This window comes from Vigna angularis, chromosome 5 (genome assembly GCF_016808095.1).
Source record: "Vigna angularis cultivar LongXiaoDou No.4 chromosome 5, ASM1680809v1, whole genome shotgun sequence".
In the NCBI taxonomy this organism is placed as follows: domain Eukaryota; kingdom Viridiplantae; phylum Streptophyta; class Magnoliopsida; order Fabales; family Fabaceae; genus Vigna; species Vigna angularis.
In genome coordinates, this window is record NC_068974.1 from 20,831,452 (window position 1) to 20,853,798 (window position 22,347).

Sequence of the window (22,347 nt, forward strand, 5' to 3'; positions counted from 1 at the left end):
GGTGGAGTCTAGCTTAGGAGGGGTATGGGTAGGAAAATTTAGGAGGTGTATTTAGAATAGGGTTACTGTTTGGTTTAGTATTGGGCCTGTTTAAGAGAAGAGGGGTGTATGAAGGGAAATTGGGAGGTGCAAGGGTAAAAGTTGCCTGTTTGGCCCATCTGTACATTATTTTCCAAATAAAATCTGATTTTGGGCCTTGAATTGCCATTTGAACCAATATAACATATATTCTCAGCTGCACAAATAAACATTAGAACATCCAAGAATAATTTATGCGCTAAAACTCACTTTTTACGTCTCTTTAATTCCCAAACCCAACAATTCCAATCATCACAAATTCATTTAAAATCAACCATTTAAACACAATTATGTCATCAAAAATTTGAATTTAAAAGCATAAATGTGGGCATAAATATGCACTCATCAACAGTAAACATGAAAAACAGGTTCTAAATTAAACGAACTAGTCTTCATTTATTCATCCGTTCCTTGGTGGAGAGCTAAGTTTGCGATTTACCAACCTCGTCCACTACCACTGCTAAAGACACATGTTCCTGTCCTTCTGCTAAAGAAGAAGAACCTGTCATTCTCCTCCACTTTTTCTATCAATATTTCAACCTCATTCCTAAAGAAGACGAACCTGTGAACAGTGTTGATGGTGATGCAACAATGTTTTCAACATCAAGAGCAAACAAAGAAACTTACATGCTTAAAAGAAGATGTTATCTTTCTTCTAATTTCCCTGTAACATTTGAAGCAAAACATTACTTGTCTATGTCCATGGTTTGATCAATGCGCACCCATTAGCTAAACTTTAATTTCTACTATATACAGGTCTAGGTTAGGAAAAAGGAAGTTTTCATGTATATATTAGTCTTGAAAGTAAAGTGTAAATACATAGTAGATCTATAAAAATCAGAAAAAAAAACTAAATTAACAGGATAAAGAGGGGGAAAAGTGTTACAGAGAAGGATTGTGATAGCACGTCGAGACAAAGATCCAAGAACAAGGGAGTGAAAGCAAATGATCAAATCTCATAATTCTAACAACTTCTTTGCCTACCTTCAAAATTCTCCAATCACCGCTATGGATTCGGCATTAAAGGCTCTCTCCTCCTCCTCTCTCGTGCTAACGCTGCTAATTTCCCCACCAATCCAAACACAATCCCCACCAATCTAGGAGAAATTAGTGAAATTAATAGAAGAAAAACATAACAAATTAAGAAAAAACAAATAGTAGAAGAAATTTCGGAGATTTCGAACCATGAATCATAAAACCTACTTGGTCAGACTTCATAGATTTCGACGAAGAGGCAGCGGAGGCAGAAGCAGTCTCCGAAGGTTCTGTAACTACTTATTCAAACTGTAGAAACAATGCTTTCAGTTTGTTGGCTTTCACCTTCCCCTAACCTAGCTCTCCTTCTCTCTATAGCCTAAACCACAACCACAGTCGCGCCACGGAGGGAGGAGTGTTCTTGGAGCCGAGAAAAGCACAGGCGCCGAGGAGTGTTCTTGGAACGTGAAATGCCAAGAGTGGAAGAGAGGAACGTGAAACGCCGAACGTGAAATGAAATTAGAGATAGCGATAGGGAAATATGGAAAATTAGAGATGAAGAGATATTATAACTGATTTCTAAAAGTCCGTTATAATAGATCAAGAAAATTCCAACGGGTGTCCATATCTACGTAATAATAGGTTTTGAACTTATTTATAAGTTTGTCACCATATTTCATATGATAACTGATATACAAAACTACGTTATAATATGTCTTAAAATTATTTACAAGTTTGTCACCGTGTTTTATATTATAACTGATTTACAAAACTACCTTATAATATGTCTTATTTTTATTACCATTCTGCCACCAATCAACCTATTATGATGGATAATTTTTATCCGTTATAATAGGTCTGTCATAAAATGTCATTTTTCCACTAGTGATAATTATTAAGATAAAGATAAAATCATTACTTAATATTATAGAAATTCAAGAAATAGATCAATAATACATGAAAGAAATAAGCCTTTAGCTTATTTGCAAGGGCACCTTATTAACTAGTAAAGCTTTGATATAATCTTTCATTATTCCTCCTGAATGTGTATAATTATCTTGTTCTTTGTAAAGGACGTCCATCATTCGTGCAAGATTGAGAACACGCATGAGAAACTTCATTGGTACTTGAGTAGGATTAAGACATTCCTCATTAATATCCTTCCAACCACTCTCCACCAACTTATACAGTTCTTTAATCGCATTTTGCCTTGAACTATTATATTGCTTCATATAGCAATCTACGCTTGACACAACGTGCCCTCTTTCATGCTCAAACTACATACATATCAAATAACAAATTTAACCTTAATCCAAATAACTAAATATAAAAGAAATTTGACATAAAATATGATTTTTATTGTTGACAATTGTCTAAATTTTTTAGTCTCGAATAATTTTTCTTCACTTTTCCGTTCCTAATAATTGCTTTTCTCCTAATATTCTTATCTAAACCACTCTGTTTCATTATTTAAAATGCTATATGAACTTTTTTCAAAGACCAAAATTGAAATAAAATAAATTATTAGAATCAAAGAATGTAAACAAAATCTGATAACTAATCTGGGTCCAATACATATTTAATAAAAAACACTATTTAATCTTGTTCTCCTACCTTTCTACAATTATAGGTTTTCCATCTTTGTGTGTTTAAAAACGAAATGTGTTTGCGTTCCATATATAAAGTTAGCAGCATTGAGCATAAGAATGAGAACAATCTTATTACATCTTTAGACAAACTTGTTATGATTAGGGGTGGTTTTCAATAAAAATGTTTAACTTTCTCTATTCCATTTTTTAGTGAATGCACGTGTTGAAAAGAATAAGGGTAGTCTAAGATATACCTCACTGCCAACAATGTCGTCCATGAGCCTACAAATAATTGAAGCAGCTTCAATTATTTTTGGGTGGCTCGTTGCCCATATGAGGACCTCCTCTGTCGTGTCTTCCATGCCCAAGAAAGATACAGTTGTCAACATAGCATAACCACATGACATAGTTGCAATCTCCATGTACTCCTCTACAGTTGGTGTGTGGTTGGAATTAAACCACCTTGCCTCAATAAGGTATGCCTGGACTAGTCTTTTCATCTGTAATTAAAAATACATTATATATGACCACATTGTTTGGTTCTTTTTGTTTGTTACAAGAATCTCTTTTGCTATATTGGGTATCATATAGTATTAGGTTACCCAATAAGGATATCTGTGTGCTCTACATGGATAAAAGATAAGGTTTAAGTTTTATACAAGTTTATTTAGTTAACGAGTTCGTCCGTAAACCATTATAAAAAATCTTATAAACTCAACATATCCACCTACTCAAATACATATAAATATTTTTTTTCTTAGTACAAATACTAGTATATACTAAAATTGTTATAATGCATAAAAATCGTATTATGACTTAAACATGATGACTTACAGGAAAAAAAATGAATTATTGAAACATAAAACCCATTCATTTCAAATAAATAATTTATTATGTTATATTATATGCTTATTTATACGGAATGTATATCTTACATACGATGATAAAAGAAAAAAGTAATTACCAATGGACCTATTTGGCCAAAATCCAATAACCTTTTAAAGACTTTTAAACAAGTTCATACGTCGTATAATACATTCATATCATGACCTTTAAAATTTATGTTAAATCATACTTAGTTTAAAGGTCACTGACTGTTAAATTATTGGTCTAAAGAACATACGAAAATTAACATTTTCATTAAAGACTTTATCATAAGACGTGATATCAATTTTTAATGGAAAAAAAATTAATGGATTTGTTGAAATTAACAAAAAAAGTGCATTGTCTAATTTTCAAAACATGATATTAGAATTGGAATCTTTGGGAGGAAATATACTATAAAAATTTAGTAGAAATGAATAAAAGTAAGTAAATTTATATAAAAGATTATGACACCATATTTAACAATAAAATCTTTAAAATAATTGGTAAAGGGTCTTATATATTATTTTTTATTCTTTTCTACTTAATATGAAATTTCAAACTACATTTTATTTTACTATTATATATGGACCTGATTGTAGATAACGAAAGGCTATTTTTTTTATTTTTAATTCTCTTAACCATTTAAATCTACTAATTAGAATATTATGATATATATATATATATATATATATATATAAGGTGTCTAATATGCAATTTTAATTAATTTGATATTTCCAATTAAAAGAAAAACTTCTAAAAGTAAAACAATAAATAAATAAATAAAAACTTAATCGTACTTCTTTTTGTGCATACTTGACGAAGTTTTCTTTTCCCCGCTTTCTCAACTGCTGCTCTGTTTCTTCAAAAATATCCAAAAGTTCCTTGTAACATAATCTCATATATTCTGGGAGATCAACTAATGAGGAGATATCCCACCTGCTAATCATTGGAAAGTTTACTTTATATTTATTTAAATAAGATAAAAAAGATGCTAAATTGAAGAATAAGATTAAAAAGACCTTTCTATTGCATCGGTAAATATCTCTAGTTCATCAATGGTTCCATAGGCATCATACACATCATCAATGATGGATGATATGGCTATTACTTTTCTCAGTATTCTTCTAGCAAGACAATACTGCGGCTCATAATAGACTCCAACAATCCAAAAGCAACCTTCTACAATCCTATCTCGTACAAACGGAAAATTGGTCGAGACATTCAAATCCTTAACCCACCACCTGAACAAGAAAATCCCAAATTAATTTCTCAAAGAAGTCTTAGACTTGGCTTTATTTATTTACTTTTCATTTAATAATAAAATGTAACTTTTGGAGGAAAATATTACTTGGTCACGCTGCTGACTTCTTTTTGATGGAGCTTCTGCAACATATTAAAGTCTAGTTTTGCAAAGGTTAATAAACATTCATTATGTGAAGGATCTTGTTGGTAGAAAGATATATAATATCTTGCCTCCAACCTAGGCATTCCCTTGCGAAATGCTTGTCCTATGCTATGGTGCACTAACCCAGAAAGAAAGGGGCTTAATTTGGTAGTTAATGACTTAGTTAACTCAATGAGAGTGAAACTATATGCCTCTTCCAGTATCTCTTCTCCATGGAATCTTAATTGGGATGCTTCATACAAACTCAGCATTCCTTCTACGTCATTCACAATGCTTTCCTTAAACTTTCCTGCTTGGTCCTTGAATTTGCAAAATACATCTGTTTTTTTAAGTAAACAACTTGTTAAATTTCAAGATATATGTGTATTTAAATATATTCTTGATGCTATACAACAGGAAAATCTATTCCGAAACCGTTTAGGGTCTTTTTGAATAAATGTTTTATATGAATTTATAAAAAAGAAAAAAAAAATGTAAATATGTTTCATATTTCTTTTCATTTTTTATAGTTTTTCAAATTATAATACATGTTTATTTTCCTTTTTTATACCGTTTTCTATTTTAAAAATGTGTGCCAAATCAACTTAATTTTGATGAAGTGATTTTTGTTAGATTTTTGCACTATAAATTTCTAAACATATATCTATGGAAAACTGTCCGTTAAACCAAGGAAAAACTTTGTATATGTTTTTCTAAAAAGGCTGCTACAATGTCCTACTATTAATATAATATAATTTTCTGATAAAAACAATAAAAGCTTACAAAATGGTTAGGACATATTTTTTCTTAAACTTCACTAGCTATATGACAGCTCTAGACCAAAACGAGGTGACAGTGAGGTAATGAAAAGAGTGAACACAAACGAGGAATAGAAGATAAACATGGTGAGTTACGACAAATATTAGATTGTTAAAGTATAAATTTGGTGTAATAGTGGCAAAGTCATATACCCGACGAAATACGATATCCTTGCTGTCTAAGCAACCGGAAGAGTAAAGCGAGATGATGAAGATCATCATTGTAACTTATTATATTGTTCTCCTTTGTTGAAATCTCATAAATTTGATGCAATGCCTCATCGATTTCATGTTCAAAATGATAAGAAACACCCAAACGTTGGACTGAGTTGATGATGTTTAATTTAAAGAGGATATCCTTAAAAACAGGAGAGACAATAATCTTCCTCACATATTCTTTTAATTTTGTAACTTGTTGGATGTCGCTGTCATCTTCCTGCATGTGGTTATGAAAACTCCAGCGTGAGAAAATTGTGTTGATTTTGGAAAAAGTGAAATACATAAAGTAAACAACTGTTGTTATAAATATAATATTCCTTTTATGAAATTTGACGTGAATATGTTACCACGAAATACTGTATTTAATTCATATAGTTAGTAATAGACTACCAAAATTATTCCAAAACAAAACATAAGTAAATGAAAGTAAATCTAAAAAGTAAGATTAGACATGAATGGTTGTGTGCACTTACATGAAAAGTAGAATCATAGGAAAGGAAATAATCCCCCCAAATGGAAGGATGAAAAGCTGCAATTTGTCGAGTGAAGTTTGAGTTGGGTTTGGCATCGTGGGGGAAAACAGGAAGTGATGATGATGATGATGATACCATAGACATGCTTGGTTTTCTAGTATATTAAATTGAAGAGGGACACGATGATTTTTGCTTTGAACACTCAAGAACCCAAACTCAATTAATTTATAGGAATACAAGAGAGGTATCAGTGTGACTAACCACTATTATGTAGGCCCCAAGATAATATGAACAGATTCTTGAGGTCGAATAAAACACTATTGAATTTCGGAACCGTAAATCTCTTCAATTTATTTTTTAATTAATCTTTATTTGATACTTTTATATTTAAGAAACTCGAACATTTTATTAATAGAAGAATAAAACGAAATAAAATAAATAAATCATAAAACAAAAAATAATCAAACATTTTTTATTTGTTTTAAAATGACTTTCATTATTATTCTTTTATATCAAAACTCTTTTTATTTGTAAGATACTACTTTAATCTCAATTATTTCAGCTTTTATAATCATACGATATTTTGCATGTCATTTATGAATACACGTCACTTATCTCACATTGTGTCCACCAATAAAAGAATAAAAGATACTGTTTATTTCTTTGATATCATTCAATAATAATCTTTTTAAGTCTATTAAACCATTATTTAATCAATCAATTTTTTCTCACTTTCCGTTTTGCTATAGAACACTCTTTCAGTGTGTGCTTGATTAGTGGGTGACCTGACACTTCACCATCAACACGTTTCAAATCTAGATGTAAATCCTTAAGAGGAAGTTATTTTCAAATCTATTTTGAACGTGTTTTTATAGAATTGAACACACCGACTAAAAATGTATTTTCTTCACAATCTCTTTATATTATTAGATTTATTTTTTTCAAATCTCATGTTCCCCTCGTCATAAAGAAAAATATTCATAAAAGACTCTCTAACCATTATTTGAAATTATTGGCAGATATTTATTGACAGTCTTGGATTCGTCAGTAAACATGATTTGTTGATGAAATTGTCGATGGACTGTATTGATTCTCTTACCGACAGGTATATTTGTCTGTAATAGTTCGATGACTTGATATACTGACAGACTTAAGCTGTTGGTAATGTCCGCAATGAAATAAGAATGAAAATTGGGGAATTCCCTTTCCAAATCGAATTTCAGCGACTAAACCTTTGTTTCCCCTCCATTCCTTCTTCTCAGCGATTCCTATTGCTCAGCAACATTCCCTCTCTTCTACCAAGCTCTCTTCAATGCAATAAGAATGAAAATTGAGGTATTCCCTCCCCAAATCGAATTTCAGTGAGCAAACCCTTGCCTCCCTTTCATTCCTTCTTCTCAACGATTGTCCTTGGTCGTTACCTTCCGTCTCTTCTGTCAAGGTCATTCGTGTCCGTGTTATCCTCTTCCAACATTGTTCCAAAGAGCGTGCACACTCGTAGTGGTGAAGTGTGGTTCGTAGAGACTGCCTCCCTTTCGATATTGACATAGATAAGGTTATTTTTTCAGTGAATGGCGTGACAAAATATTTGGGGCTAGAGAAAAGGGATTATGCGTGAGCGTTTGGTGCATAGCATTATAGTCGTGAAAGGAAGAAGAACTACTATAAACCAAGGTAAAGGGATGTTAGGCTGTTATGTGTGTTTTTTGGGCTTTCGGTATTGTTATGTTTTTTTTTTTGTGGAGGTGCATGCGAGGATTGTGTTAAAATTATCGTGGATAATAATGTTGATTGTTAAGGTCACCATTGCTTATTATTAATTTATGTTTAGTGCATGAGCTATGTGTTTTTGGGCTGCCAAACTAGTGGTTAACAGTGAGAACGCCAACAAACTAATTGAGAATTTACGTTGATTAATTTGAAAATCTAAAAGAATAATTATTTGAACAATAATTTTTAAATAACTAATGATGTCCTATTTTTAAAAAACAGTGAAATCAACTTATTTTCTTTATCATTATTTTTATCTTTATAAATCTCTTTATAAATTTTTTTGTTTCTATCGTTTGTTACTTTTTGTTCTTTAATCTTTTCTTTATCTTAATCTTTTTTATTATTTTACTAACCCCTTTGTATAATTTTTATAAGAAGTAATTTTTTAATAATCAATTCTATATTTATTGGGAGACCACTTAGGGTTCAATTTACTCTTTCTATTTTGTTGGTTATTATTTTAGCAATACTAAAGTTGTTATAGTTTAGTAGTATTAATTCGGTGGCGTCAACAACAATGTTATTAGACACCATGAGGTTCCCATGCCTATAGAGGTTTGATTGGTGACAATATTCGCTCGTGATCCCTTCCTCAACATGGTGTCTTCCTCCTCTACCGTTTTCTGCTAGTGTGATGTCTCGATAATTCAAGATGTCTTCTTCAACTACCTTCCCATCCTCTAGTTCTCTTCTCTTATTTCTCTTCTTCATTTTTTCTTCTCTTCTCGGCAAGTTATCTTTGCATATCACGTATCAATTCCGCATTTTGATCTGCCATATTCTAAGTAGGTACCATCTCTTCAAGGCACAGCTTGTCCTCACAATAGACGTCAAATTTTCTTGTATGAAACCGAACTATCTTGTAAAATTTAGTATACCTTCACTCTACTGTTGAAAGTTCCATTATGTAGCTCTTGCAATGATTGAATATGTTGGGTACTTGTAAACACTTTGGTGATCAAGTCAATCGGTGTGATATTAATAACCTAATTTAGTAAGAATAAATTTTCAATATACATTTTAATGGAGAATAACCATCTTTATATACATGTGATTTTTATTGAAAGTGAATCATCTTTATATACATGTGATTTTTATTAATGACGTGAGGTTATTTTAGGAAAGTTTAGATATGATAATTGTACCATATGATCAGATGGCCATCAGAGTCCATAATACTATATGACCGGGCGACCATCAAAGTCCAAAACGACGCCGATAGGGACGACCGGCCTCACAAGTGTAAATGATTAATTTTAAGGAGATTAAGGTAAATCGTGCTTAAGGGTATTGGACTGGGATTGGCTGAGATTAAAATATCATTAATCCTAGGCCCATGCTCAAAAACTATAAATATAAGTCAAAGGTAAGAGGTAGGTGATCATATTTAATGTGTATTTATTACTGTCATTGTCGTATTAGATTACTAAACGGTTCAATTACTGACTTTGGCATCGAAGCGGCTTTAGCAGGTACACCTCCGGACGGATGAGCAAACAAGAGCGCAGGGAGCGAGACCGAATGGCGGGAAAGGACAAATTGTGAAGGTATTGTGACTCAACCCCATAACCGAAACATTTTGGCGCCCACCGTGGGGCCGAGTTACTTAAACCCAATGGTGAACACGAGAAACATGAGCGTTGACGACCCCGTAGAGATGATCAGGATGTTGCAACACAAAATGGAGGAGATGCAGCAACACCACAAAGCGGAGCTCATAGCCGTTAGGGCAGAATGCTCAGCTCGGATTGCCTAAGAAAAGGGATCGGGGGCTGGTGAGAAGGAGGAAGAGGAGCACGCTAGGGAGCGTGGCTGATAACGGTTGAATTTATCGTTATTTGATATTTAATTTTGATACTAAAATCACCCTTTTTGACTTAGAAACTAGCTTGGAATCATAGTTTTGATGAATAAGAGAGTTGAAGGTGAATTTAATGGTTTTGTGCTAGATTTCCTTATTTTTAATAGGAATTCAGATGATTTGGAAGAAGAGTTGAAGTAGTAAGGAGTTGAAACTCACGAAGAGATGGAAAAACATCTGGAAAGGAGGATCGCAACAACGCTGAGCACCACTTTAGGGGCCCTCAACGCCAGAGTACACTATCTCATGCTTGGTTGCCCTTTTCTAGAGCCCTCAACGCAGGATACCCCTGGCTCGCGCCTGGGCGCCCTTTTTAAGGCCGCTGAGCGCAACTTCCTTGAGTCGCACCACACCTGCTTGCCTTTTGAGATAACCCTGAGCGCCAGTTTTGACCCGCACACCGCCTAAGCGCCCTAAGTAGGCGCTGAGCGCCAGTCTTGTGGCCTTGGACCCATTTTGTGTTATTTTTATGTTCTGTTTAACGACTTTGACGTCCTACGGTTCACATCTTTGGACGGAATAGGCAGAGAAAAACACTCTTTTATCCCTTGGAGGCGGATTTGGATGCGGAAGCTCCTATCTTCAATTTCTAGGGTTTTATCTTTCATTCTTTTTCCCTTATTCATCTAGTTTCACCATGTCAATGGTGAACTAAACTCTATTTGTTGTTGGGGAATGATGTAACCTTTGTAAACTCTCATGTATTGAATTGATTCTTGATTATATATGCTTCTTTCATTAATTGTTAGGGTAATTCTTCTTCGCATAATGCTTGCTTTGTTTAACTCATTATTTAGCATGGTGTATGATTTGCATGAGTATCGGAAGGTATCTCACAATTCATGATTTGGAGAATTATTCCTAGAAGCAATATTACTCAAGAATGGGGGTATGAGTTCTGGTTGTCTTAAGCTTCTGTTCTTCAGAATTAATTATTATGATTGCTAGGAATCGTATGAACTAATGATTAAGGATAGGCTTTCTTCGTCGGGAAATCGAGTTTTAAGTAGTTTAGATAGTGACATTGACATTAAGGAAGAAGTAGAATTCGTATATACATGAGAGTAAACTAGGTGAAATCTAACCCTAACAACATATTCATTCCATAATATCAAACCCATTCATCTTTGCACTTTAGTCCAATTGATCAAATTGCATGCATATTTACTTTTTAGTATTTGCATTCTAAACCTAAAAGAGTTTGTTTTCAAGTCTTATTTAATCAAGAAATCACATAACTGTTTAGGCCGTGAGTCTGTAGGAAAACAATATTTTGTCTTACCATGTTTTTTACTTGATATGATTCGGTACACTTGCTGGAGTCTTAACAACTTTTTTGGCATCGTTGCCGGGGACTCGTGGTTTAACTATTCTATTTGTGTGATTATTGATTAGCTTTGACTTGATTTTTATTGTTTTAATTTTAATTTTTATTTTGTTTTTGTGTTGTTCTAACAATTGATTTTTAGGGTTTGTTTTCTTGTGCATGCAAGATACAATTCGCACTAGAAGCAAGGAAAAATTCTAACCTCTCTTTACAGATTAGGAAACAGAAGACATGGAAGGCAATCAGAATATGGGTCCAATGAGACAAACTCTAGAGGATTGCTAGGCCAAGGGTAAATGCTACCAACATGGAGATGAAGCCTGCCCTTATTCACTTGGTGTAGAGCAATCAATTCAATGGATTAGCACATGAAAATCCATATGAGCATTAGACCACATTTGATGAGATAGGCAATACAGTGAAGATTCAGGATGTACCAGATGAAGCTATTAAACTTGGCTTGTTTCCCTTCTCTTTGGGAGGCAATGCTAAGATGTGGCTAAATTTGTTCTTGAATAAGTACTTCCCATAGTCAAAGGTAAACAAGAAATATCTTCTTTTCAACAGGGCATGGAGGAGACATTTGGTCAAGCGTGGATCTACGCACTCGACTTGGAGTCGATCGGTGTAGTGAAGAAAAGAGGGTTAGGTATCTGTTGGTGGAAGCCAACACCTCTTACAACGTGCTCCTTGGCCGACCTTGGCTGAACGCCTACCCTGAAATACTCGTCTGATAGGGGAACGATTTGCACAGTCCGGGCGGATCAGAGGACAACGAGGGAATGTTACGTGACTAGCTTAAAACTTTATACCCGGATGGTTAGAAGGAGAATGAGTGGGTCAGAAGTGGCTATGGCGGATCTTGATCCACGAACAAACACCGAAGGTCGGCTAGAGTCGTTGGGAGAGACACAACCAATCTTGGTGGGGAAAAATGATTCCCATACCACGACTATGGCCCAAGGGCTGGAAAGGGAAATCAGATCCGTCCTATGGCGGAACAGAGACCTGTTTGCTTGGACGACCACCGATATGCCGGGAATCCATCCCTTGGTCATGCCACATAAGTTGGCGCTATTCAAGGAGGTACGACTGGCCGCTTAGAAGAAGCGGAGGGTGGGTGAAGAGAAGAGGAAGGCCATAGAGGAGGAAGTGGGGAAATTGAGAGAGGCTGGATTCATCAGGGAAGTGACATACACCACATGGCTCGCCAATGTGGTTATGGTCAAAAAAGCTAGTGGGAAGTGACGCATGTGCACCGACTACACTGACTTAAACAAGGCCTGTCCCAAGGACTCCCATCCCTTGCCCAACATCGACGCGTTAGTTGACGGGGCCTCGGGCAATAAGATGCTGAGTTTCCTTGACACATACTCTTGATACAACCAAATTCCTATGTATGCACCCGACTGGGAGAAGACGACATTTATCACCGACAAGGCAAATTTTTTCTACAAAGTCATGCCTTTCAGTTTAAAGAATGCTGGAGCCACTTACCAACGCTTAATGGATAAAATCTTCTCTGAACAGATTGGCCGGTACATGGACATGTTTGTGGATGACATGGTTTTTCGTTCAACGGACTGAGACATCATGTAAGAGACCTGGAAGAGGTCTTCAAACAGGTCAGAAAATACGGGATGAGATTGAATCCTGCCAAGTGCACTTTTGAAGTGGCAGCCAGGAAGTTCCTTGGATTCATGCTCACCGCCCAGGGAATCGAAGTTAACCCAGACAAGTGCACAACCATCTTAGAGATGCAAATCCCGACCACCATGAAGGAAATCCAAAGGCTGGTTGGGCGATTCATCACTTTGTCACGATTCATCCCTAGGCTGGTCGAGCGTGTTCGTCCGGTCCTGAAAAAGATTAAAAAAGGATCAAGTGATAAATGTGATGCTGAATGCGAAAAAGCATTCCACGATATTAAGGCGGTCTTGATGAACCCACCGGTCATGAATGGGCCGTCGCCGGGGGAGGATTTACAAATATATCTGGGAGTTTCGGAAACAGCTATCAGCGCCACGCTACTCCAAGAACAACCCGAGCCTAAGCTCATATATTTTGTAAGCCAAACCCTCCAAGATACAAAAACGCGATATCAGCAAGTGGAAAAGGTTCTTCTAGCCTTGCTTAACGCGTCCAGAAGACTCTGGCCATACTTCCAAAGCCACTAGGTCGTGGTCTGAATGAATTTTCCTATCTCCAAGATCTTAAGGAAGCCTGACTTGGCAGGCCGAATGGTAGGATGGACGGTCGAGTTGTCAGAGTTTTGTTTGCGGTACGAACCTAGGGGATCGTTTAAAGGCCAACACTTTGCTGATTTTATGGCGGAATTACCCCTGGTGGTCAGTGATGAATGGAATTTGTATGTTGATGGAGCTTCTGGACGGTCAGTAAGCAAAGCTGGGTGGTCTTAGAGGGATTGAACGGTTTCCTACTGGAGCATTCTTTGGTCTTCAAATTTAAAACTTCCAACAATCAAGTGGAGTATGAAACCCTAGTAACGGGGCTAGAACTGGCAAGAGATATAGGGGCACAGAAGGTGTTGTGCCGGACGGACTCCCAACTTGTAGTTGGCCAAATGAACGGGGAGTTCCAAGTGAAGGAAGAACGCCTCCTCTAGTATTTCCACAAGGCTTCGACTTTGACCAAAGAATTTGAAAAAGTTGAAATCCGACACATCCCCAGCGAAGACAACTCCCGGGCGGACATGTTGTAGAATGATGAGGAGTTAAGGGTGGAGCTTGATATCTTGGAAAAGCGAAGAGGTCGGGTGGCGCTAAGAGCATAAGCTTGCAAACGGATGATGGAGAGACAATACAACTCCAAAGTCCGGCCTAGAAGCTTCCAAGAAGACGACTTGGTATGGAGGAAAACCGGTGAAGCACGTCGGACGGTGACCCACGGCAAACTCGCTACTATGTGGGAGGAGCCTTTTTGAATTTCGAAAGCTCTAGGTAACGGAGCATATTGGCTAACACATCCGGACGGCCGCAAAATTTCAAACACTTGGAACACCACTCATCTAAAATTTTATTTTAGTTAAATCCTCACCTATTGTACTCTTCTTTTCATTATGATTAATGCAATACTGAGGGCCCTTATTCTTGATCAAGTGTTTGCAATAATGCCGAATGACGAACGAATGAAGGTATAGAACCCAAGTTGATGAACGGAGTTCCAGAAGGAATTTTTGTCAACTTGGTCGAGCGGTGAATGACGAGTTCGCATAGGAACCCCTGCCCCTCGGTTCAAGAAACCAAGTTGATGAACAAAGTTCCAAAAGGAATTGCTGTCAACCTGGTCGAGTGGTGAACGGCGAGTTCGCATATGAACCCCTGCCGCTCGGCTCGAAAAACCAAGTTGATGAACAAAGTTCCAAAAGGAATTACTATCAACCTGGTCGAGCGGTGAACGAAGAGTGCGCATTGGAACCCCTGCTGCTCGGTTCAGAAAACCAAGTTGATGAACGAAGTGCCAAAAGGAATTACTGTACACTTGGATGAGCGGTGAACGACAAATTCACATTGGAACCCCTACCGCTCGGTTCGAAAACCCAAAGTTAAACGGAGTTCTAAAAAGAACCCCTAAAAATTGGCCAAATAAAAACATCCGGTTAAAAGAGTGATTATAATACAAAATTAAAGACCGTTATCGATAAGTTACGTTTAAAAATATCCGGAAAACAAGGAACCAGATGAAAATAACAACACTTAAGCAAAAAGCAGATAAGTCGTTCATATAATAAAAAGAAGGAAGCCGTATGCAATGGATGGTATTAATGGGCCGATACGTAAACACCTATCCAACCTAAGTGTTTTAACGTTCGGCCTCATCTAGCAAAAATAAAAAAAGTACCCCACCCCCCTAGCCGGTAAACCGTCTAGTCATCTCCCCCAGCTCGATTCTCCTCAGTCGGACTACCTTCAGGAGTCACGTCGTCGACATTAGCGGGTTCGTCCACACCCGCATCTTTATCACCGACTTCATTTATTGGGAGCATCTTCCCGTTGAACAAATCTTGGTTAATGTCGAAACTTGAGGCCAAAGGATCCACCTTCAGGAGGAAGGCTGCTAATAACGGTTGAAAATACCGTTATCTATGATGTAATTTTGACACTAAATGCACCCTTTTCTGCTTAGAAACTTGCTTGGAATCATGTTTTAGTTTTAGTTTTGTGAATAAGAGAGTTGAGGTTATATTTGATGATTTTACTACTAAATTCCCTTGATTTTGTAGCCTATTGGAATGATTTGAAATAAGAGTTAAAGTAGCAAATAGTTGGAATGCAGAAAAGTAACCAGAATGCAGGAAAGTCAACCAGAGTGCAGAAAAGTCAACTAGAGTGCTAGTTTTCGTCCCGCACCGTGCCCGGGCGCCCCTTAGGGGCTCTTGAGCGCCAGAAGTGCACCGCACACCGCCCGGGTGCCTTTCTAGGGGTGCTTGAGCGCCAGAAGGTGTCGCACGACGCCTGATGAGTCGTTATTTCTTGAATTATATTTAGTTTATTGCACTTAAATAAACCAGAGAATTGTGTTTAATTGTCTGTTATTTCCCCGTTTTCCGAATTCTGCTTAATTTGGTCGTAAATTCGTAATTGTGCTAATTTGGGTTTTCTGAAGCTAATTATTTGATTTATTAATTACAGGAAAATTTTGAAAATACAATTTGGGACATTTGGAGGGTTATCACATGATTCAAGACTCTCCACAAAAGAAGTTGGCACAAGAAGCTCACGGTGCAGGGGCGGAAAAAAAAACAGTGAGTGAGAGAGAGCTGGAGGGAGGATACGGAGAGGAATGGAGTTCATGGGAAGGAGCTGGCTGGAACGTTGCTTTTAGACATAGGATTACATCCAGAATATAAAAAAGCACATTTCATTTTTCTTTCTTTTGGAAGCAAACGGTGCATTAATGAACGGTGATGTCCAGTAGATTTAGTTTTCTTTCTTGTAGAAAATGGGATGTGCTGGACATGGCAGCCGCCACCCACTTAGAAGCATTTTTTATCTTTGCTGATTTTTCATTTCTGTCTTTCAAAGCTCATCATCACAGAAGTTCACTGTTGCATTGAATGGTTGCTTAATGTTTGGTTGCAAGCTGAGTGAAGAAGCGGTGATTTCATTTTGAGTGAAAAAAAAATGCATTTATTTTCTTTTAAAAGGAACGCTGAAGCTGCTGCAGGGGGAATGGATTTTCATCATTATTGTATTTGCTTTTACAAAAGGAGTTTGCCGTGGATTTCAATGATAGAAGATAGAAGTTATTTTGGTTTTGGGATATGCTGCAAGTGACTATTTTTATTTAGCTTTGAATGAAGAAGTAGATGCATGCATCAACTGGATAGGCCACGGCCTTGGATGGAAAAACGGTGCAACACAAATTTTATTTTACAGCAGTTTACTAAATTATTTAAATTAACTCTTCAAGCGTTTTCTTCTTGTGGTGATGAATTGTTTTTGATGTTTAGCTTACAACATTGTGCATTTAATGTTTCAGTTTAAGTGTTGCATTTTAATAGTTTTAGTTGTATTTGGATATTTATCTCTGGGATTGTTTAGTTTATTTTTCAATTCACTGTGATGTCTATTATTTCGCTTTATTGTTTATGTTCATTATGCTGTTTATTCTATTCGGCTTTTTAATTTTCTTGCATTTCCAATTTTCTTATTTGATTTAGAGATAGTTCGGCCTCAATGTAAAACCGTTCAGTAATCTGTAGGACCGTTCGATTTTCACGCGTTGTTCATTTATTTCAGTGTTTTCAATTATGTTTGGTTGTATTTAATTTCCATTTTTATTTAAGTTCATCCGCATTCACAAACTCTTCACCAACTGATGGAAACCCATTTAGGGCATTCCATTCAAAGGAGTATCAACTTAAGCTAAGGCTAAGAAAGGGAAGTGAAGATGGATTGTTAAAGACTCATTCTTAATTTTCTTTCTCTAAGTCTTAGTAGGATTCTCTTTAATATGTTTATATGTGTTTTGTAGGGTCTAATAAAGCTAGGAGATCATGGATCAACTAGCCAAGAAACTTGATAAATCAAGAAACAAGGAAACATCAAGAATGAAGAAGCAAGCCAAATCTTCACTTAGAGGAATGTTGGAATCTTCACTTGGATCCATAGTAAGCTGCTTTGGAAGCCCCCATGAGTCACATTCCAACCAGCAGCTTGGTTGAAGTTGAAGAAAGCCTAGTGCTCAGCAGATGAGGGTTTGCGCCCAGCGTCAACAAATGCACCAGTTGCCACTCACGTTTCTTCACCAGCTTCTTGTTTGATAGGCCACGTAGCCACTCACGTTTTCTTTCCACTTGCACAGCTGGCCCTTGCATCATAGTTAACGTTGTAGACGTGAACCAGGAGCTTGGTTTCTCCTTTAAATACATTGCTCCATTGGTTGTAACCCACCTTTGATTTGAATGAAGAATTGTTTTCTGTTGATGCTGTCCAGAAATTTCTTCTTATTGAAGGTCACCGAGAGAGAGCTTGAGAGTTTCCTCTAGCCTCTCTCCCTAGCTAGGCTCCATTACTAGCATATCTCCACCCATCCGCATCACATTTCAACACCTAAAACACTTCCCTCATTTCAGTTTCTCCTTCACTTAACCATTGTTTCATTCCAACCTTATCTTCATCACCGAGTCATTATATCTTCTCCAATCCAACCACCGAACACCTCTTCAGAGTGACTTCCACACTTTTCTGTTTCCTCCAATCATCTTCAACCCATTCTGCTGCATTGCCGAAGCACCTCTTCCATTGCTGGGTGCTTCTATGGTCCAAGTCATAGGTGAGCTTGGTTGATTTGTTCCTCCACCCGAATCAGCCAATTCGTTCTTCCATCAAGTGGTATCAGAGCTTAGGTTCTCCACGCACCAAGGAGCTAAGCATTTCTTCTCATTCTGCAATTTAATTCTGCTGAATTCCATCTCTGTTTCTGTTTTCTGTTTCTGTTTTCTGTTTCTGTTTTAGTTTTTGTTCTTTTAATTCTGCTTCTGTAATTCTGTTCCAGCCTTTATTTCTGTGTTCTTACAGTGTCTTATGTCCATCTTTCATTTTAAACGGTGAATTTTATTTGTTTGAGTCATTTCCAGCTTTAATTTTCAATTTCAGTGTTGTCTTGGTCATGTGCAAGTGAATATTGCAGTTTTAAATTCTGTCACTGCTTTGGTATTCTTTTCTGCTGGTTTAATTCGTTTTGCTTGAGTTCAAGTGCTAGATAAACTATATATCAACCAATAAAGGCAATGAGAATTTGTTCTAGCCTTGGTGATACAAGCTAAAGCACTAGAAATCCGTTTTGATTTCAAATCTATGTTGAACTCTGCTGCAGAATTTCAATTCTGTTTTTAAATCATGAATCTATTTTCCAGTTGATTTTTTTTTAATTCTAGTGTTTCATACAAATTTGGTTGATGATATTGAATGATGCTAAAAGTGTAGCAGATCATTACAAGCAATGAAATGCAATTTGCATAGCTTGGTTGCTCACAATTAATAGCATTCCACTGCTGCAGTTTTAATCTAAGCTTTTCACCGTGCTAAGTCTCCTTGAATTGTCTAATCTGAGTTTGGTCATGCTAAGCACATTAAATCTAGCTTAGATCTGTGTTTTTACACTTCTTAGAGTCATTTCCTTTGCTGTCCAGTTTTGAATCCATGAAAAATTAAAAGTGGTTGGTTATTTTGGTGCCATTTACTGCATAAGTGGTACAGCAGTAGGGATTTTCGAAAATCTGCTGTGTCCTTGTTGTTTTATAGCTTGAGCAAGTTTCAATTGATGGTTCAAAGTTGCTAGTACTGTTCATTTGGTCAAAACATGACTTATATGCAAATTTGCATTTGAAACCATCAATTTTGAGTTAAAATTGGAAGTGGACCAGTGAATTTGAGTAGTAAGCATTATTTCAGCTGTTTAAGAGTTTAAACATGTTTAATATCATGTATAAAAGTTGTTTGAACATTCATCCAAGCTGCTGAAACACTGCTACTCATTTTGGATTCCAAAACCACCATTTTAGTTTAATTTTTCTGGTGCAGTGTTGAAAACTGAATCTGTTTTGATGATTTGATCTTCAAATTTCAATTTGGATTGTAGCAAGAGCTGGTTCAGTGTTTTAGATTGAAAATAAATGATCAAAATAAGCCATATCAACTGTTAAAAAGCTTGCAGAACCGTGCAATCCAGTTTCAAGCAGTTAAAACCCCAAAACACAAAATCTTATTCTCTTTGGGGCATTTCATCAAACAGTTTTGGAAAATATCAAACAGTTTGGTTTCACATTGATTTCAACCTGCATTTTAGTTTTTCTTGCTTTATTAATCAATTCTAGAACCATTGATAAGTTCCTTTTGACGTGCCAACCTGTTTTTAAAGCTTTAAACTCATTGATTGGTCATTCTTGGAATTCTGATTTTGTTCATCAAAGTAAATCTATTTCAGTTTAAAATCCTGGTCATTTGGTCACTTTTAATCTGATTTGTGGTGCTGTTTAGATGCCTATTGGTGCAGATTTTGTGCTAGGGTGATTGCTCATGCTAGTGGTAGCCTCTTGAGGGGTGGAAACTCATATAGCTCTTGATCCAAGTGCCTCCACAGTAAGGAAAAATAGCTTCCTAAAACACCATTCTGCAGTGAGAAAAAGAGTGAAACTTTGGCAACTCCACTAGCCAAATTTTGAGACACAAGCCAAACATTTGAGTGATGGTGAGATTGAGTGTATATCATCCAAAAGAAATTTGTCAGTGGAGTGAAAATACCCTGAAACAGTTCAGAAAGTGAGATATGAGTGGATGCACATGAAGCCAAAATACTTGGCCGAGAGGAAAATCCTGTTTTAGCTTCTAATGCTGAAAAGTCCAATTTCTTAAATCTGATTTGTGCTATTCAATATGTCTACACAGTTTTTGTTTTGGAAAGGCAATGCCAATGATCAAAAGGATTTCGAAAACTTGTTAATTGAACTGGTTTCTATAATTGAAGGTGCAGATTTCAACTTTTCAAAGTTTTTCAAAAGAGATTTCTTCACATCTTGTTTATATCAGTTCAGTTTCTAGTTTTCTGGTGCTATATCTGTTTTAGCCAGTTTGCTCTCCAAATTCTATTTAATTCAAAATCAGTTTTGCTAGTTCATTAATTTGTTCAGTTTGGAGCATTAGATATTCTTGCTGGTTTGATATAACAGTGCAGGTTTTCACTTGAAGGGTGTCTTACAGCTTGTGCAGCAGATTTTCAAATTAAAGAATTAAATTCAATCACAGATTAAGAACCAGATTTCCACGTGATTTTGGAGTTTGAATAAGCAAAATTCATAGAGGAAAACCTTGCAGCAGAGTGCAATTGCTCCTGATTTAAGTTCAACCTATGCAGAACTGTTTTGGAGAGCTTTGTGAAGACCATTAAGAGTGAGATGAATGTGCTCTAATTGAAGTTTCACGGTTGCATCAGGAGCTAAAGCAGAATCAATACTCTGCAGTAGCCAATACTGTTCCAGAAGATTGAATCCTCTTTGACCAAGGATTGAAGGGCTAAAGCACCAAGAGAGATACAGAAAGAAATTCAAAATCAGTGAATACATGGAGCAGTAGAGTAGTTTAACTTGATCCTATTTGAGTTTTGAACTTGTAATCTGTTTTCATTTGTTTTCTTGTAAAAGGCCATTAAGACCAAGTGTGTTTAGAAGAGTCCTTAGTGCTCTCTCTAATCTTGGCAATTTTCTTTGCTTGCTTTGATAGTAGACGGTGAGTGTGTCTTGTTAGCCAAAGCTACAAGCCTCACCTAGGATTTCTTTTGTTTAATTTTCATGCTCTAAGATTTTGTTCCATTAGAAGTATAGGTGTTTTATCTTTCATTTTGATTGTTTGAGTCCATTTTTAAATTCAATAGTGAATCTTACTTTGAAAATGGTCAAGTAAGTAACCTTAGACATTCTGGCTAGGTAAGACTTGGTATTTAAGCGGCCTTTGGCTCACCTCTCTTACCTGGGAATGGTCTCTAGGTAAAATCTTAAACCTTTTCAAACTAAGAATCCACTTTTGAAATTAAAAAGATGAATGAAGAAATCATGATCACCAAGAGAGAAATAGAAATGAGTGAGCTTAGGAATTTGTTTGCCCAATACATGAAAAATCAAAATGAAGGTGAACAAAAAGAAAGAAGGAAGGATGAAAGGTATAACCAAGCTAGGAAAGATATTCCATTCTTTGGTAGGGACATTAGTGCTTTAACATATTTAGCTTGGGAAAGAAAAATTGATAAAATACATCCTTTTCTTGCTAGAGATAGTGAATCCTTTGCTCTTAACATATATCTTTCTAGATTAGAAGAACATGCAAGTGAGTGGTGGAATCATAGGCAATATAGTGTTAAGAAAGGTAGAAAATCCTCCATTCATGATTGGTATGAACTAAGAGCTTGCATGAGAAGAAATTTTGTTCCTCTTTCAGCCAAGAGAGACCTAGAATTAATGGGACACCTTATTCAAGAGGGAAAAACATTTATGAAAGGTCTAGATGGTTTCTCTAGAAGGGAAAATGAATTTAAAGAAAAACTTGAGAAACTCTTGGATAAGAGAAGAAAGAGAGAAACTAGAAGGAGAGAAGAGGAATTGAGAGAAAAAGAAAAGAGAAAGAGAGAAGAAGATAAGAGAGCAGAAGATGAGAGAAGAGAAAAAGAAAAGAGAGAAAAGGAGCATTTGCTACTGATGGCAAATTCTACTCCTACAATTCAAAGGGAACCAAAAAGGGAAGGTTTCCAATCCTTTAATTCTTCTTCAATTATCTTTAAGTCTTTGCATGATAACTTCTCTTTTAAACCAATTGCCACACAAATTATCATTACACTACCCTCTTCAAAATATGGCAATTTAAATCTTGAGTTATTGTTACCCTTAGGGATACAAGAAACTCAAGATAAAAGAAAAGTGACTTGTGAAATAGGACTTTCAGATTTCTTTAAAACTATAAAACAAAGTCC

At 36.1% G+C, this 22,347-nt stretch overlaps 1 protein-coding gene across 1 annotated transcript; it reads right to left on the minus strand.

Annotated features, from left to right (window-relative positions):
• Window positions 1-2,027: 2,027 nt before the first annotated feature.
• LOC108339264 (probable terpene synthase 2) lies at window positions 2,028-6,547 on the minus strand. The gene is made up of 7 exons (XM_017576404.1): window positions 6,404-6,547; window positions 5,865-6,147; window positions 4,858-5,233; window positions 4,529-4,750; window positions 4,307-4,445; window positions 2,897-3,142; window positions 2,028-2,330 (listed from the first exon to the last, which is right to left on the minus strand). The coding sequence occupies exons 1-7, from the start codon at window positions 6,545-6,547 to the stop codon at window positions 2,028-2,030; spliced, it is 1,713 nt and encodes a 570-aa protein (XP_017431893.1).
• Between the last annotated feature and the right edge of the window lie 15,800 nt (window positions 6,548-22,347).